Source organism: Marmota monax, unplaced genomic scaffold (assembly GCF_021218885.2).
Source record: "Marmota monax isolate L192 unplaced genomic scaffold, Marmota_monax_Labrador192_F-V1.1 WCK01_AAM20220418_F8-fsc00055, whole genome shotgun sequence".
NCBI classification, from domain to species: domain Eukaryota; kingdom Metazoa; phylum Chordata; class Mammalia; order Rodentia; family Sciuridae; genus Marmota; species Marmota monax.
The window spans coordinates 8211896-8231946 of NW_026695205.1; the positions used below are offsets into that span (position 1 = coordinate 8211896).

Genomic DNA, 20051 nt, shown 5'->3' on the forward strand with positions numbered 1-20051 from the left:
GAAATATATTTTAAGATTGTTTTTCACATTTTTAGCCTTAAAATTATCTTTTTAAAAAATAGAACAATAATAGTAGGTGGCAGGTGACTTAATATCAGTGCCTAAAATGTGCTTTTGAACTTTTCCTAAAATTTAAACTATCAAGACCACTGTCTTAGCCTATTAATTTACTGCAATTGCTAAATAGGATCTCAGTAGTCATAAGCTAAAGCTTCGATTTTCAAAAAATCTGATAAACCTTTTCAGAAACACATAGATGAGTGATCACCTTCATATAGCAAAACACTGATGTCTCATTTGATTCTAATACTTACCTCCAAGGAATAAAGTGTAACTACTTAAATGAATACTTGTTAACTAAATGCCTATATTTTATTCTAAGATGCTCTATTTGGTAAACGTTTGAAACCTGAGGCTATATTATCACAAACTAAAACAAACTTATGGCCAAAGTACAATATCTTACAAGCCTCTAAATTTTTTTTAAAAGAGAGAGAGAGAGAATTTTTTAATATTTATTTTTTAGTTTTCGGCGGACCCAACATCTTTGTTTGTATGTGGTGCTGAGGATCGAACCCAGGCCGCACGCATGCCAGGCGAGCGCGCTCCCACTTGAGCCACATCCCCAGCCCCAAGCCTCTAAATTTAAAAGTATATACATTTTAAAATATTTTTCAAAAGTAGCCATTAATATTGGAATTTAAAATGCCATTAAAACTGGTGGGATGGAGGGGGTGTGGAGGTAGGAATGACTGTAGAATGAATTGGACATTATTACCCTACGTGCACATAACGATTACGTGACCTGTGTAGCTCTACATCATGTACAATCAGACGAATGAGAAGTTACGCTCCATTTATGTATAATGTGTCAAAATGCATTCTACTGTCATGTGGAACTAATTAGAACAAATGAAAAAAAAAAAAAAACTGGTGGGAAGCCAAGTGTGATGGCACTCACCTGTAATCCTGGCAATTTAGGAGAAATAAACAAGAGGATCTCAAGTTCAAGGCCTGTCTCAGAGACTTGTGAGGCCCTAAACTTAGTGAGACCCTAACTCAAAAAAAAAAAAAAAAATAGTGTTGGGACTGTATCACATTCATAAAGCCCCTGGGCTCAATCCCTAGTGCCATCCCCCGAGTCCCCCTGCAAAAATAAATAAACTGGTGGGATATATAGCATTATTTATGGTGATGAGTCTCTATTTTTTGTAATTTTCGAATTTCAATGATGAAAATATTCCCTTTGAAATTATGAAAATCCAAATATTATTTTCAAAAAATCATGTTTTAATTCTTTAAGACTTTAAAAATAGGGGAACTTTTAAGGCCTTGACACTACCTGCTCAAGGGTTTTTTTTTTTTTGGTCAATTTTCAACCTATGATCTATAACAAAAAAAAGTACATACATACAAAATCTCAAGGCCACCTCTTATGAAAACACTGCTTGTCATTGTAGTAGATTCCGTAAATATTGTTGGGTCTTTTTGTAAGATGTAATTTTCAATATTCTGGATAATGACGGTTTGGTATGTAATAACATTCTATCTCATATTTCCTAAGGAAAAACTTTGTTTTGCTCTTTTTTTTTTTTAAAGAATCAAGAAAACCATAGTGTTTTCATTGTGAGACTATAAGTAGTAATTCATAAGTTAATCATTATGTTAGTCACAGATATTAAACCTATTGTTTTATAGTAAAAAATACTTAAAAATCAGAATAAATTATTTTAAAGAAGAAAATAACAGTACAATCTTCATCATTACTACTATGCTTTTTGAGCCTTATAATGCTAAGGTACTAGTTCTGTAGGCTAATTCTATCACAAACTGATACAGAGAGAGATGAAGACTTTAGAAGAGTGCTAAGGGTAGTCTCATTACATGTGATGCTAGGTTCTGTGCGAACTTACTGCCTTAAAAAATCAGCTTTACCAAGAGAGTGTCAAAAGTTAGCCATGAATGCTCATGGATGTTTTTCGTTTGTACATTTGGATTTTTGTCAAATAGTCTCTTTAAAGAAAAAAACAAACAAACAAAAAAAATACACACACACACACCACATACACATACATACATACACACACATTGTAACCAGACATAACCCTCTATGTTCATATATGAATATACAACCAGTGTAATTCTACATCATGTACACCACAAGAATGGGAAGTTATACTCCATGTCTGTATAATATGTCAAAATATATTCTACTTTCATGTATAACTAAAAAGAACAAATAAAAATAAGTATATAATATAAAAAAAGAAAACAAAAAACAAAACTTGAGCTTGTGCGTGGAAGTTCGCGAATAAAAGTATTGCTCTGAGCTCATAGGATGATAAGGCTGAAGGAATCGTGTGTGAAGAGACATCTTTGTTACTTATTTCTACATTTATATTTGTTATATTTTTGTTATCATTAAGTTAGGTTACTAAAATCTCATAAAAGGGCATAAGATGACAACTCAGCAGTTTTTTTTCTTCATAGAGAACATTACCTACGAGGCTAACTACAGTTTGTGAATATGTCATTTAAGGATTATTTCACAGGTATTCTTAGGAAGCAAGTTTTACTCTCACTGAAATAGCAAGTTCCACATTTTATATGCTTTGGGCACTTGACTGAATTTTAACTCCTAATGTTTCATTAACTTACATTATAATTATACATAATAGTGGGATTAATTATGCATATTCATGCATGTACATAATTTGGTCATTCCCCAATAACTTCCCTTTCCCTCCCTTCCTGCCTCCCCATGATCCACCCATCTCTCTTCTAGCATTATTTTTTAAATATTTTTTAGTTGTATTTGGAAACAATATCTTTATTTTATTTATTTATTTTAATGTGGTGCTGAGGATTGAACCCAGTGCCTCGTACGGGATAGGCAATCGCTCTACTGCTGAGCCCCATCCCCAGCCCCCTATCATTATTTTAATTAGTACACTGTAATTATATGTGTTTGGAATTCATTGTGGTATATTCCTTCTTGGACAGCATAGTTTGAAACATTTCATTCAACTCCCCCTTTTTCACTAGGAATTCATATGCTTGAAACTATTATAATTAAACAATCAGATCCTATGTTTTTCTGTTATCCTTGAATACCTCTTTATTCAGATAATTTAGTCAGATTTTAAATTTTTTTACCAGGGTGAAAAATTAGCTTTTTACCTCTTACCAAATGAAACAAGCTCAAATTAGTTCCAATGTCTAATATGGATCTAATAGAACTTATTATAATAAGGCATATTCTTGGAGTTTGGGTGACCTATAACTTATCTTTTAGAAAAAAACCCACTAACATGGGCAGTTTCTTTCCCAAACACCATTTTGCCCTCTGTTTATGAGCTAAGTGTTTTACCTCACTGGGTATAATTCATAAGTTGATCCTTTGCTTTAACTGTAAGTGTGTACAATCATACCCTTGTAAATTATCTTGCTATTTCTAATATTACAGTATCCTTTTTTTTTTTGTAGCTAACTTTACTTGACCACATACACAGAGTCACATATGAAACCAAAAAGTATACTGTTGGGGTCATATAAATTTTAAAGAGGCTCAGAGCTATAGTCTGTATTTAGGCTAAATTACTTAGAAGCAGCCATAATAACTGTTTTCTGTAATTAGGCATCACTTAATATTAAATTTTGAAAAAACAAGGTGCACTACCAAAACTATAGCCAGTGAAACTGCTTGTAACAACATCTCTGTGCATGTTATTTTTCAACTTCGTTCTTTCCCTAACACACTTCAGTTATGGCCAAGTCAGAGAAAACATGACTGAGAACATACTTGGTTATTTAACGTAATATCCATTTACTATACCCTTTCTACCATTATTTACTCAACAATTTAACCCATTCACAGAATATTAGAGCTGAAAGTTGACATTGGAGGCCATTTATTACCTTCTATCCAGTGTAGAATTCATTCTACAGTGACCCTGACAAATAATTTTAAGTAAAACAACATTATTTTGTGGTTGAGCAAAATTAAATTCAGCAATGCTATTTATTTTCTGTAGTAATTATTTTCAGCAGTATTTATTTTCAGTAGTTAGAAGCAGTGCTTTAATAGTGCTTTCTTCCTATAGTATTATCTAGACTAAAAAATATATCAAAAGAGGTCATGTTAGCCACCTGTCATTAGTGCCACAAATAATTATAGCCACAAGAATCCATGGAAAGCAAAATTCTGGTTGTTTATTTAAATTTTGGCAATATTTAGATAATATTTAAAGAAGAATTTGTGAACTTTAAATTCTTTCAGTGCTTCTCATTGTCATTAGTGATTGTTAATCCAAAGAGACTTTGGCTATTATATAAAATAATTCTGAACAGGTATTTTTAATGTGCCTTCTGACCCAAATGAAGGTTCTAAAAATTCTTGGCTGGGCATAGAGACTCGAGCCTGTAATCCTAGTGGCTCAGGAGACTAAGGCAGAAGGATTTGAGTTCAAAGCCAGCCTCAGCAACTTAGTGAGGCCTTAAACACCTCAGCGAGACCTACTCTCTAAATAAATATTTTAAAAGGCTGAGGATGTGGCTCAGTGGTTAAGCAACTCTGGTTCAATCCCTAGTGCAATAAATAAATAAACAGTTCTGAAAGTTCTTTACTTGTGAGTATTGCTATTGAATACCAAGAGATTCAGTTAATATAGTAATAGTTGAATATTTGCTTTCAATAGGAATATGATGAAGAATGGGCTAAGAAAATTCAGAGTGAGAAGTTTCGCTGGCATAACTCTCAGTGGCTGGAGATGGTGGAGAGCCGCCAGATGGACGAGAGTGAGCAGTACTTATATGGTGATGATAGAATTGAGCCATACATTCATGACGGAGATATTCTGGAAAGACCTGACCTTTTCTACAGCTCAGGTAGGATGATAGCCAAAGTAAACTGTTGTTCCCAGTGCCATAAATACAGATTTTGGTCTGCCAATCTTGCACATTTCCAAGTTTGTAAGCATTTCTTAACATAATTGGTCTTCTGCTGATAACTTCAGGTGTAACATATATATATACACAAAACAAACAGCAATTCACCTTCAATTTTTCCTACTTAGTCTTTTTTATGATCTCCATTTAAAAAGAGTGGGCAGCTCTTAGATTACTTTCTAGAATGTTTCACTTAAACTGACATTGTCCAGATTTCTAACTTCTGTTTCAAAATGTAGCAATCATTTTCCTCTATTCTGAGTTTATTAAATGTACAACTTACTAATTTATATTTTGTTTTCCTATGTATTTAATCTTAATAGTTTAATTTTGCTGTCGTTTCAAAAAATAAACTACTTGGTGAGTATTGGAAAGACTTTTAAATACTTTATAGCAATGGTTTCTTCCTTACTCTGCTGATGTTTTCAAGGTAAAATTTAATATTTACATGAACCTTATGTATATTATAACTTGTTGATTATGTCATGCTGCCTTTTTCCAGGGATGAGTCTGGAACTAAGATGGGTAATATTTTGCATATTGTGGCTTTCAGTATTTTGTACTGTTGTCAATATTACTATTACTCCATTGAGATCATTTAATTGAAAAGAGGAAGGAAAGGATTTCTAGCGAAGAAATAAAAAGCATTAGAACTAAGGATATACCTCAGTGGTATAGTGCTTGCGGCCCTGGGTTTGAACAGTAACAACAAAGCAAAAAGCATTAAAGTAATTATATCTGAATTAATGACCCACTCTTTATTTTTCCTACTATGTGTTCCTACAATAAATTTGCTAAGTGCTCTCAATGTAAATTTTACAAATGTTTTACATGTATTAATAAGACCTATTTGTGTGTGATCAGTGCATATTGATTATATAAATTACCATCACCTGTAATCACTAAAAAGTAGCATCATATCTAATCACTAGTACTATTCAAATGTTCATCCATATGTTTTCATATGGGTGTTGTGCAATATAATTATCTTTATATTTGATGTAGATACATGAATCCCGGAAAATTTATGCTTAACCATATTTCACCACATAATTGTCACCACCACATGAACATATTATTGAGTATTCCATTCATCCTAATCTTGCACTGAAGATAGTTTAGTAATAAATTATTTTAAAGTAATACCGGAACAGTTTTTTTAGAAAGCTTCACATAATGGTCACACTCTTAAGTTTTTGCAAAAAAATATTGTCATAAAATCTGCAACTATTATGCAGTATTATATAAGTACTTGGAAAATTGATAGATTTCTTCCTAACAGAACTTTACAGTATAGTTTTGAAATGCTGCTTTGGGTTTCAAACCAGATGGACTATATCATTAATTTCAACCAACTAGAATTTCTTAGTTCAGTAACAGCAAGTAGCTATTGTTCCCTACATATTCTGTATCCATGAAGTAAAATATATAAGAATTTTTTTTTGTTTATAGGAATCAGAATATTCTTTGAATCAATTTTCTTGCTTTGAAAATTGATAGGAACCTGACAGTGTGAATCAATTACCAGTTTGCAAAGTTGAATGAAACTATCAAGCACCCCCACTGTTCAATTTTGTTATTTTAATTAAAATTTTAGAACATATTTTTTAATTATATCACATTATAAAATTAATTCATTTAAATTAACCTCTTAAAATGAAAATTATTGACATTTTTCTGTTACTTTATAACAAAAATGTATAATTTGTAAGTTTGTGGAAAAACTGAATTACATATATTTTTATATACCAAAGTTTAGAAATGCAGTAACTGATGGAAAAGTAAGTAAATTTAAATACTTTTGAGGGATGAAATAGTATCATTAGAGATCCCGAATATTTTTTTTTTTTAGTAGCCTTAGCCTGATGATATGGTAGGCATTTGACAGAAATTTTATACCTTGAATGTAGAAATTCAGTTCTCACAGCAAGCTGTCTATTTTTTTAGTTCATGAATCATTTTACCTAGTTCATTTTCCCTGAATCCACAGGCTAAATGAATGTCTGTATCATTTCTTGAGGTTTCTCATGGAAATCTAGATAACATCAGTTCCTTTTTATTTATTGTGTGCTGTCATAGCTCAGAAACATCAGATAAATTTGTAGTACTACATATACTTTTGAAGTTTGAACTATCTTATTAAACCCCTAAGTCTCCATGAAAATTTAGGCTGCTTCTGTTAAAAGTAGCTCTAGTAACTTTTTAGCCACAGAGATTAAACTACATGGTCTATTATTCCCTGGGTCTTATGTTTTATTTTAAAATGAGATGATATATGTTACTTTCTAGTCATTTGTATTGTCCTCTGTGTTTGCAAACTGTTAAATATCAGCCAAAATATATCTGGGTTTCCTTTGTCTTTTTTTCTTTAGAAGGGAATCTTAGTTGCCAGGCATGTTGGCTTACACCTATAATTTCATCAACTAAGAGTCTAAGGCAGGAGAATCACAAGTTCAAGGCCAGCCTCAACAACTTAATGAAACCTTGTTTCAAAATAAAAAGTAAAAAGGGCTCAGGATGTAGCTCAGGGGTAAAGCACCCCTAGGTTCAACCCTAGTGCCAAAAAAAAGAAAAAGAAAAAAAATCTTGGTATTATGAACCTAGCATCTCCTTTAGTTCCAGTATTTTTTCCTAAAGTCTAAAATTATATTCATTGATTAATTTCCTTTGTTATGAAAATAAAGCTGTTTGCTTTGGTACTTTTTAACTATAGAGGAAGTATATTATAATTTATAAGGCTGTACACATTTCTAAATGACTTTTTCCTTTTTTATTATTATTATCCATCATGGAGAATCTTATTCTTAGCATGTAAATATATTCCTAGAATACACAGCTTTAAACAGTTTGTTTTTGTCTCAAGATTGTTGTAAAAGTCTAAAGTTTATTTTAGTAACAATAAATTAGAAGATACTGAGTTTTAAAATTTTTTACTTGTATTCACAGTGATTTTTTAAACTGGCTTTCAAAACTCAAAGAGTTGATATATGTGCTTTGATTTCATCACTGTTCCAGTTTATACTTCATTTGTTCATAGCTGTCTTATTTACGATCATCACGAGATTTCAGAAAGGTGTGTCCTCAGTGATGTGTTCTATAACTAGGCGATTCATGTAATTTAATAACCCAAGTGTATGTGTGCAGCTTAGAGTGCTGTGGTGTATTGCATCTGTTTTCCTTTTGTTCTCTAGCCATTTAAATGTTATATAAAATTCTTTAATTCTTTGTTGTTATCATTGAAACAACATGGAACTTAAAAAGGACACTCCTAGGTATATCAGGGTAACCAAGAAGATAGAATTTTTGGTATTTCCCTAAAAGAAATAATTTTGGTTGCAAAATGTTAAGAATCAGATATTTCCAAAGAAGTTGGGGGTATGTGAGATGAGACTTTAATGGTACTTTTATACCTTGTTTTAGTGAAGAAAGAGTGCCCATTGTCAAGGGTGAATTAACACCATGAAAGCTACAGTTTATTTAAGCTGCAGTGCCCTGGGAGTAATAAAAATAAATTTCAAAAGTATAAATTCACTTTTTTATTTATATAAGATCAGGCTTATTATATTATTAGGCTAGTTGTATTCTGTGTTTATGAAATATCTGGCTGAACCGTACGTAACCTCAAGCATTTTCAGTTTGAACTCTGTTTTGATGATGTCCCGGTTTGTAAAAGTTCCCTGTACACCATTTATCCTTTTGCTACTCATTGTTTTCTTTTAAGATGATAGGAACTCTGAAACAAGATATGATTTTGAGAATTTGATCAGTTTTTAAACTTAATTTTTCCTAATCTGACTCAGTTTAGTAGTTTGTATTTCATAAATACAAACCATCTTTTCACTTGGTTGTATTTATATCTCAAAATACTATGTTTCTGAGTTTTAAAAGCTTCTATTCTATTGGCATAAAGAACATTTTTTGCATTCATTTTCAATGTTTGGAGTACCTTTGATTCCACATTTGTATTTTACATACCTTTGATCCTCTCAAATTAGCAGGTTTATTAAAACTTGATCCTCAATTATTTAGTTTTAATTTAACAGTTATTTTAATTTTTTAATCTTCAACTTGTTAATTTTAGCCACATTTTCACAAAACCTTAGATACATATGAAATGGGTTTTTAAAAATTATTCATAACAGCTTCACTCTCAGTGTATGGTATCTTGGCATTTCCAATAAATTCCTTTTTTTTTTTTTTTGAAGTTTTTCAGGGTTTATCAGGTCTTTTAACTTATAGAATCTTTAACTTTCAGACATAAAAACTGAACTAAAAATTACTGACACTTTTAATGGAAGCTCAAGTATTTTGTATTTAGTAAAGTAATAAGATTAATACAAAAGGTATCCATTAACAATTCAACAATAATAATTAAATAATAATCATAGTCATCAATATACGATGTGTCACAAAGGATATGTGTACCAAATGAGTAGTAAGGGAGTCTAATGGAAACACAAATAACCTCACTTATTCATTTGCCCACTGTTACTTTGTTTACCATATACTTGATCTTTAATACCCTATTCCCTCAGATTTTTCATTTAAATACTACCTGTGTTTCAAGACTCCAGTTATTTACAACTCTGCTCCACCTCTCCCCAGGTAGGGTTTTCTAAAACCCCATAAAATACAGTAATCCCTCCAGAGCTTTTATTGCCTCTAATACTCATTTCATATATCTACTTTTGTTGTATCTTATTTATTAATAAATTATATTATTATATTCTTAAACAGAGGTTATATATTATAATTTTTTATATTTCCCACAGGATCTATCCCAGTATTATTATGCATGTGTTAGGTATAAAATAATCAGCTGGTAACTGAATAATTTGCCTACTGTGTGCCAGATTTATCAATAGTGTGGTGGGTATAACCTAACCAACATTTATATCTAGACTCTACAACCCATCATACTTTAAGAAAAGGAAGTTTTGAAAGTTCTCACAGCCATCCAGACCCTAAAGTATTTGTTCAACACATAGGACAGTCCCAAAACCATCACACGGGTCTTTTTTCCTCAGATGCTTTTTAGTCTTAATTTATTTTTATTTATGTAAAAATAGCTTATCTAGATTCTTAGATTGGAGCAGATGAGAAAGTAATACAACTTCAAAATCAGCAAAAAAAAAAAAAAGAAAGAATTACAAAGTCCTAGATTTAAGAAAGGAGGCACTTTAAAACAAAGAGCTCAAAAAATGAGTAATAGCCATTTTTAGCAGTGCAAGTCAAACATATTTGGTAACCTTAGGATATTATTGTGTAATAAATGATATTTAAAATAACAATCAAGTCACTAAGAAGTATTTACATTTTATATAGAATACCTTCTAAGAACACATGGAGTATAAACTGTGTTTATGAAGATTTCTAATAAATTTTTGTGTGTGTTTTAACATTGGTCATTTAAATTGTCAAACTTGTTTAGAGATTGTTTAGAGATTCACTTATTTGATATATCTGATTCCCTAATCATGCTACACAATTGAAGCTGTCTTGGTGTAAAATGTACTCAAGTATTGCTCTGTTACAAAACACCATGCTGTTCAATGCTTTTGCCTGTTGATGCTGTTTGCTTAGCGTGGACTGTTCTTACTGTGCCTCCACCCCTTGCCTCACCTCCTTACCTCTTCCTGTCTGTCTTCTCCACAGGACTGTAAACCCTTGAAGGCAGAGACTATCTTATCTATCCCTATGCTAGTATTACCTTGCACGTAGTTGATGCTCAATAAATTGAGTTATTGTGCAGAACTATTGAACAAACTCTTGATATGTGTGGTCTTCTATGAATACTCATAGAGAGAACAGCAAGACATGCTAACCTGCTAATATTTTTATTTCAGATTAAATATGCAGGTTATTTTCTTAATGTGTTGTTTGATAGGGTAGTTTCCTTTTTATTCCTTACAAATACATTTCACAAATACCATTTTTCTTCTATCTAGATGGATTAATTGCCTCCGAAGGAGCCATAAGTCCAGATTTCTTCAACGATTATCATCTTCAAAACGGAGACGTAGTTGGGCAGCATTCATTTCCTGGCAGGTAAACAGTCTTCCAAGAAAAATCTGATGTATGGTGTTTCCTTTGCAAAACCAGAATTCTTTTCACTCCTCATTTTCTTTTTCATTAAGAGCGGGGGGAAAATCTTCAAACTTTTCAAGAACATGTTTGTTTGATTTTAAAGTAATTTTCGAATTCACATTTTTTGTGTAGAAAAATGGAGATTACAGATTTGAAAAAAAATATATACTTCATCATTTTGGAAGATATAGAAACAGACAGTACTTTTGCCAAGTTAATGAATACATACTCTTTCCTGAGCACTTCTCAAAGCCCATAAAATAAGAAGACAAGATGTGTATTTTAACAACAATTCATACGTATTAAAAAGTGGATGCTTTGACTAACTTGAAGACTTTTCTGTCATAGGTGGAATTAAGTAAAATATTTAAGGAAAAAATACTTGACAAGCCAGTGTTTTACAGTTATTACAAAGTTTCCCTTAGCTGATATCCAGCTTCATTACTAATGTTGCATAGATTTTTTTAAAAAATCTGACTTTAAAAATGTAAACAATATTTTCCCCTTTATACTATGCCTAGAGGTACAGTATTTTAATTCAGACTGACTGTTGAAATTTCATATTAAGCTACTTTAGTGAATAGGTATGATCTTATTTTTCTTTAAAACTATATTTTTTTAAATTATGGATTTAATTTCTGCTTCTAAAATTGTATGTTTTCTATTTGAGAATTACATTATGTATTTTTTAAATGATCAAACTACAGTGTGACCAATATATTATGACTACTTGTAAGAAGCTATTTTAATTCAGTTATAATAATTGCTGCAACCACTAATGATGATCTGTTATGGAGAATCTGTTTTACTAACATTAATTTTTTTAATTTTAACCTCACACCAACATTTTAAAGCAGAATTATATCTGTTCTATAAATAAAGAGTCAAAGCTGTAAATTTTATATTTAAGTAACCAACTCACACAGGTAGTATCATAGAGCAAAAATTTGATCTTGAGGTCTATAAGTCACCAAAGCTTTTGTTCTTCACAGCATAACATGATCCTAATTTGGAGGAAACAAAACATGCCCGTGACTTTTAAGCCTTCTTGACCACAGACCACATTAAAAGAAATAAACTTTCAGTGTTGAGAAATGGAGGTGTAGCTCAATGGTAGAGCACTTGCCTAGCATGCTTAAGGCCCTGAGTTCAATTCCCAGCACTGCAAAAGTAAAAAAATAAATAAATAAACAGGAGGTCTGGGGTTGTGGCTCAGCGGTAGAGAGCTTGCCTAGCACGGGTGAGGCAATGGTTCAATCCTCAGTACCACATAAAAATAAATAAGTAAAATAAAGGTATTGTGTCCATCTACAACTAAAAAATAAATATTACGGGGCTGGGGATGTGGCTCATGCGGTAGCATGTTCGCCTGGTGTGTGTGCGGCCCAGGTTCGATCCTCAGCACCACATACAAACAAAGATGTTGTGTCTGCCGAAAACTAAAAAATAAATACTAAAAATTCTCTCTCTCTCTCTCTCTCTCTTTAAAAAAAAAAACAACAAAAAATAAATATTAAAAAAAAATAAACAAAATAGAAGTACCTTTCATATTGCAGCCTCAAGCATAGATACATATTTATTTATTTATATGTATCTACCTCTATACATGTGTGTAAAACAAAAATTTCTTAAAATGATATTATTCTTATAATTCCACAATGATAAATTAACCAAAATCTCTTAAAATGATATTCACTCTTAATACCTATAGTGTACAATGGCATGTTGTTTTATTCCTTTCATTTGTTAAATGGAGATTGCCACGCACTAAGTTGATTTCACAACTTATTGATGATTATGACCCAGAGTTTAAAAGCATGGTACAAAAACATAGGAGTATTACATGAAGTGCCTAGTTCATTGTTCTATAATGGTCTTTAAATAAATAATAGCATTTTAGAAACAGTTTTATCAATAAACTGGATTGTCATAGTAAGAAATTTCTTGCCTCAGGAAATAAAAACTAACCATGGTTAAATACCAGAAAGCATATGACTTTTGATTACTTAATTATTCAAAAAGAGGCTCTGTTTAATCATTATAAGTACTATGTCATGTGACAATTTACTGGATAAATGTCTTCTGAAATTTAATTTAAAAAGGAAGAAATTATTTGGGTATATGATCCAATATTTATATTAAATAATTTTACTTATGGCATTTATAAGATTCTACCATTGTAATTATTAAATTATTCTTTTCATTTATGTCTTATTATGAGCAAAACATTATTTTTGTACCTTCTTCAGATACTGCCTACCTAAAGAAAGCAAACTGCTACTGATTATGCATTACGTATTACTTATTTGAAGAAGACTTGCTTTCATTTTTTACATATTATGACTTTAAAGAAACTAAACATTTTTCACTAAAATTGAATATACAAAATGACAATTTCATGAGCCAAATTCAGCAAAATCTCTCATTTCTCATTTTCAAAATGGTTATTTTATTTTAAAAATATTTAAAAAATAATTTAGTAGCTAAATTATATATTAGATCCAAAGATTTCAGGATTTTATAAGTTCATAAGTCTTTTAAATGACTTTGGTAAAATCCTTTTAGAACCTTCAGTTCTTTTTCATTGCTCAAAATATTTAAGTAGCTTCTTTTACTTCATAAAAGACACATCATAGTAATGTTGACCTAAAGGATTAGTTAGTAAAACTAACTAGACTTCTTCAAGTCAAAAGAGTGATAAACCTATTTATTATAATCATTTTGATTTGAGAATTGCTTGCCCTTTAAAAAACAAACTTCTCTGAGAAAGTTAAGTCTTTCATCTCTTGTCTTTTATAATCCTTCAGGCCTTACATCACGTAACTATATCACTTTTTATTTCCAGATGAAATAATTTACAATGTGTTTCATCAGTTTTTTTGTAGGAACCCCGAATTGTTACAGTAGAGATACAGACTATAAAGTATAGCCAAATATTTATAATTGTTCTTTTCCACTTTCTGTTTTACTGAGCCACTCTGGAATCATATGCTTTTTTTTTTCATTTACTCAATAATTTTTGGTTAGTTATGCTTCTTTTGGTAGGACTCCTGTGATCTTTGATACCAAAAGACCATGGATCTTAGGTCTGGCTTTTTTTATTTTTTAATAATGTAACGGTTCAAGTATTTTAAATTGCTATATAATTATTCACATATCTTATGATAATTTTTCTACTTAATGTCCAGATATGAAATTTTAGTGACTACCTTTCAGCTTCTGATATCCAGTAGGTACATTTAAAAATCATTAGATTAAATAACACTGACTTAAAACTTTGTTGAAGTTCTTTATTTTAAGTGATTTTTAAATAGGACTGTATTTCAAGAAATGTTAAGCAGAAATTGTTGAATTCTTATTCCTCATCACCCCTGTGAAGGTGAAAATAAACAGACATGATGAAGAATTTAAGCTATCTATAAAAGAATTATTTTCTTAATTGGGATCTTAAATATTGAAAACACTAGTTCTCTAAATACATGTAAAAAGAGGAAATGTTATTTATTGAGAGCTTTTTTTTCTCTTTAAATCAGAAAAATGGTCCATATGACTTATAAATTCTTTCCCTGCTTCTTTATCATATGGCTTTGATAAATAAGCATAGCCAAGTTATCTGGAAAAAGAATAATAAAAGATTAATGTACAAAATGTGAATTTTTATCATTACCAATGTTTTTAATGATATGACTGACAGTGGTATGTGGGATGAAACATGAAACAGAATGTGACAGTGCCAAGGGGCATACTCCTCAGACAGCTCTCGTGGTTGCCAGTCTTTGCTGGTTTTTGAACATTTTAAAATTTGAGCAGATTCACATGATCTCAAGTACATGATCTCAAGTTCCTGCAAAGTAAAGAATAAATTACTAATTGGTATGTCATGAGGGTTTTTTGTTTTTAATTGTTCGATGAATTTTTTCCTAAATTGACAAAGTGTAATAATAAGACAAATGTGTTAAAATTTGAGAAACCAAGCCAGATGAGAAAATTTAAACAGTTCAAATTGGTGTTTTTCTTAAAATCCAACTCAAGGGTCCTTCTTAGTCTGCAATCCTGCATTTTTGTAATACATCAAGGCAGTTTAATTGGAAACAGTGAAAACTGTTAAACTCATCTATCTCATTCTACTAGAGAGACTACATGTTTGATAAAATAGATACTGGCAGTTGACAGAGAATCCTGGGTTTTAGATGTGTATCACTATTGGTTTGAACCTCTTGGCGCCAGGATTTCCCGACATTTAAAGTTAATGCAAAATGCATTAGGGCTCCAGGGCCTTAGCTATGGAGTTGCCGATCCCAGGGTGTCAAATGTAAATCTTCCCTTCCCCAAATCTGAACTGGTGTTAGAAAGTAAAGTGGAACTTGCTATTGAAGCTAATTAAAAATAATAGGACCAAGACTAGCTTTTTTTCCTGTTATATACCATGTATCCATACCATATTTTTGGACCGATTTTTTATTATAACTCTTACTTTTCAAGACTAACAAGAACCTCATGTTAAGAATATTTTTAAACTGCTTCCAGCTTTTACAAATCAGTTTTTGTTGCAGTAAAAATGGCCGGTTTTCCTTTTATAGGAATCCAATTTTCATAAACTGGAAAAAAAAATAAGAGACTGCTTAGGTTTCCTTAGGGCTTTGAAAAATATTTTTCAGAGAGCCAGGCGTTCTTTGTGGTTGGCAGAGTGATGTCATGTACTGACCATTTCACTGAGGTCAAAGTGAACTGGATGTGTGCATTTTCTGAGCCATCTGATTCTTACACCTCCATTTTCTCTATGTGTTAGAGCCCCTTTTTTTCTTTCTTATAATAATTCAGCATTAACATTTTGTACATTAAACTTATAATATATTACACATATGTACCTTTCATTCCTATTTTTTTCTAATATTAAATCACAGTTGAAATGTTAGTTGTACTTTTAAAAATCATACCGAATTGAAGTAATGCATTACTTTTTTTTCTTTCTTTCTTTTTTTTTTTTTTAGTTGTAGTTGGACACAATATCTTTCTTTCTTTTTATGTGGTGCTGAGGATCAAACCCAGCACCTTGCACGTGCTAGGTGAGCGCTCTACTGCTGAGCCACAACCCCAGCCACAATGCATTACTTCTTGAAAATGTAAAACATATACTTTCATCAAAATTTGTTAATGTATGATTTTTTCCTATGACTAGGATTCTACATGTAAATATTAGACCTTTTTAGGGCCACCTTAATTATACCCAGTACATAGTTTTCGCCATTTTTTTCACTTGAGAAAAATAATCTCAAAATTTCATATTAGCTTACTAAAAGGTATTATTGTAGAGTTTATAGAACTATGTTAATTGATAGTTATATGAGTTTACTTTACAGTAATTACTCAAAAAAGCAGTCAAATCGTTGTCCATTTTACAACCCTGATTTGGCCAACCAAAGAAGCCCTTTTATTATTGAAATAAAAATAAATATACCCATGAAATTCTTTCTTTGATAAGTCTTCTGTCAATTTTTAATGGATAATGCACACTCTAATTTGTTCTAATAATTTAAGTGTTGGTCAGCTTCATCACTGTAGCAGTAGTGTGGATATTATATGGAAAGTTTTTTAAAAAGTGAAAAGAGCCTCCCAGAAACATTTGCTTTGATAGACATTGAGCCTGATCATTTGTTCAGTATTATAAGAACTAAAGTAAGTAGCAAACACTTAACTCTTAAAGATAATCATTACCTAAAACACTGCTTTATTTCAGTATATTACTAAATTTTTATCAGAGATGATCATAGCTTTTTTCTTATTTAAACTCCTGAATTTTATCATTTTTCCAGACATGGTATTACAAAATAGACAGGTACCATTTTTACCTGCCAATTGTCAAGGTTTTACATTAGAGCAAAGAAGTACTTTCATACAGTTCTTATAGAACTTAAGTTGATGAAACCTAAGTTGAAGGCATTTGGTACTGTAAAACAAGCCCCTTCAGTTGTCCATTTCCTTTAAGTCAGACACTTCATTTCCAGTATTTTATCCTTTTCAAAGAACCAAATATAAACAGAGAAGATATAAAAGTTGTTATGTCTTAAAGAAGATAAATACCACCAAGTGTTATGAAGTATGCTTACCTATAGAAGACACATTTTTTTCAACACCTACTTTTGTGCCACAGATTTTTTCCAGATTATATCACACTAGTATTCTAATTAAATTCTATCTTTGAAGGTCAGAATAAATCAAAATAGATACATTTAGGGGCTGGGGGGGCGTAGCTCAGTGGTAGAGTGCTCACCTTGCATGTGGAAGGCACTGGGTTCGATCCTCAGCAGCACATAAAAATAAAATAAAGGTATTGTGTTCATCTACAACTAAAAAAATTATTAAAAATAGATATGTTTAGCAATAAACAGATCTTCACCTTACATAAAATTCTTCACCTTTTTAAAGAACTGACCAGAGATCTTTTAATTTGCTTCTTTCTTATTGAAAAACCTTTTTATAAAATTGTTATTCATATATGATGTTTTGATAGCATAAAATTGGATAAGGCACTGCCACATCTGTAATTATGGTAATTCGAAGTGATGGTAGGGTTTGGTATTTTCATTTGCTTATGTTAAAACATGATAATAGAGTTCTTGGTTTATTCTTAGTATATAAGCATATTTTGATTTTAAGAAAGCCTGTTATTAAATACTATGTAAATGTTCTAAAAACTAAAACTTATTGAATGCCTTATATGCAGGAATCTGTTACACATTTTATTTACTATTTGCTCTTAACAGGCACATTTGATGAGTCCCTAATATTTGTTCTTAGATGAATCTAGATTGGGAAGAGTCTGCAAGAGTTGTTTCCCAATAGAATTTGGCCAAACCATGATTAAAACACATATAGTAGAACTTCTTTATAGCAACTGCAGGACTGGGTAACAAGACAGGTACTGTCTTGTTAAAAAACTGCACTGTTTCAGGCAGAGTAAATGATTCAATCTAAATATATCTAGATCTATGCAAATTTGTATAATAAATGATATTGTTACCCAAATGACATTATTTTTAATATATGTTAACATTTGTTTCAAGCCCAGTAATATATCCTGTCTGTACCTAGATATAACCTATAGAAATAATTTTAATTTCTTCCCACCTTCATCTGTATTAGTGAAGTAGAAGTATTTGAAAAAATTTCTTAGACTAGATAAAACGATTCTAAGAAATAATTCCATATGACATAGGAAATTATACGTAAGGTAATGAAGTGATTATTTTAAACTTCTAAACCTGTGGGATGGTAAAAAAAAAATGGAAAACGTGAGTAGCAGTAGCTGTGTAACAACACATTTCTGATGAGAAAATCAAACCAAGGCAAGTGAAAGTTTTTATAGCAGGAGAGTCTTGCTCTAACACAATCCTTACATGAAATCTCATTTTTCTTTCTGAATACTCCCTTTACAATTCTACCAGTAACTTTAAAAAAAAAATTTGTAGTTGTAGATGGACAGCATGCCTTTATTTTATTTGTTTATTTTTATGTGGTGCTGAGGATTGAACCCAGTGTCTCACATATGCAAGGCAAGTGCTCTGACACTGAGCTACAGCCCCAGCCCTCTACCAGTAACTTTTTTATTTAAGAAAATGGAATGTGTTAGGAGCATTCTAAAAATTTCAAAGAATAAAATGTTTGTCTTTTTAAAAAATCTGAGTATACTAAGACTTTCATGTCTTCATATATTGCATTTGATCATCAACAAATGTGTGAGGTGAATACTGCAGAGTTGCTATTTTAACAATGTGGAAATTAAGACTCAGAGGTTTTCAAGGGTCCACCCTAGAATGAGGTAGCTAATAAAGAAGGAAGACTGGTAGGAGCCAGCACTCTTTTTTTACACCATTATCCCTCCAGATGTCAAGCAGATACATGAGCCTATCAAGTTTAGATTAAATGTTATTAAAGTTCATAGTAAGAGATGTAGTGTCTGTCCTGCAACACCACAAATTTGTGTACCTATTCTGTTTTAATGCATTTGGCACAGTTTACTGCAAATTGGTACTTCAGATTTTCTTGGCAACAAACTGCTAAGAGTTCGTTAACACATTGAGCAATTAGCTCACTACCTTTAAATTCTTTTAAGTAGTTCACTAAATTCTCTACAGTTAAATTCAGTTGTATAAAAAATAGTGAAATGAATGGAAATATCTTAGTTGTAAAGTATAGACCCATGCAAATAATTTATTTGGCTAATTAACCAGTGTACATTTTTGCTTACATGATGCTATTTTTATGCTTACAAATAAATCCTCATGGACTTATTATACATTGATATTGTTTGTCTTATTTGTTTAGAATTTTTATAAAGATGACTTAATTCTAGCATTGAGAAGGCAAGGAAATTTAGTTCCACAACTTGGACACTAATGATTTGTATTTCCCAGGGAGAATTGAATTAGGTTTTATTAGTAAATTGGGCCTATAACATTTAAGGCCAGATTTTATTAGATTATCACACATCAGCATTAGCAAACTGTAAACTTTACTGAAATATAGAAATAGGAGCCAAAAATCAAGGCATAGAATCCTGTAACTTGGGAAGATGTTTTACCCTAGAGGAATTATAGTCCTGAGCTAGAAAAATATTTTCAGTTATTTATTTGCCTTTAGAAATTTAGAAACAGAAAAACTGGTGATAGAACTGCCCTCATCAACTTATTATTAATTTCCTATCTGGTAAGCTGAGCAAAGTTTTCTTAGAAATGCACACTAGCTGTTTGTAAAGCCAAAGATATTCCCGCCCCCCACCAAAAAAATTTATTGTCACTTTATTAGGACTTTCATTTAGGAGAAGAAATTTAGCACAAATGAAATAATGTAACTGACTGTATCCTGTAAAAATGTTAACACAATGATTATGGTGTAGCTTTGTACTGAGAGAACTGAAATGGGAGTTAATCCAGTCCTTACTGGGAAGTTAATTATACCACCACCATTTAAGAATGACTATCTGGTGTTAAAGTTTATAGATTTTTCACATGTATTAA

The 20051-nt window shown here is 31.2% G+C and overlaps 1 protein-coding gene across 4 annotated transcripts in view; it reads left to right on the top strand.

Moving 5' to 3' along the window:
• Positions 1-20051, top strand: part of Kifap3 (kinesin associated protein 3) — a 135667-nt gene that overhangs the window by 95788 nt on the left and 19828 nt on the right. For all 4 annotated transcript variants that reach the window (XM_058574497.1, XM_058574496.1, XM_046430108.2 and 1 more), the window contains 2 exons: positions 4698-4887; positions 10896-10995. In XM_058574497.1, coding sequence (XP_058430480.1) covers positions 4698-4887; positions 10896-10995 — 290 coding nt within the window. The remainder of the gene's footprint in view (positions 1-4697; positions 4888-10895; positions 10996-20051) is intronic.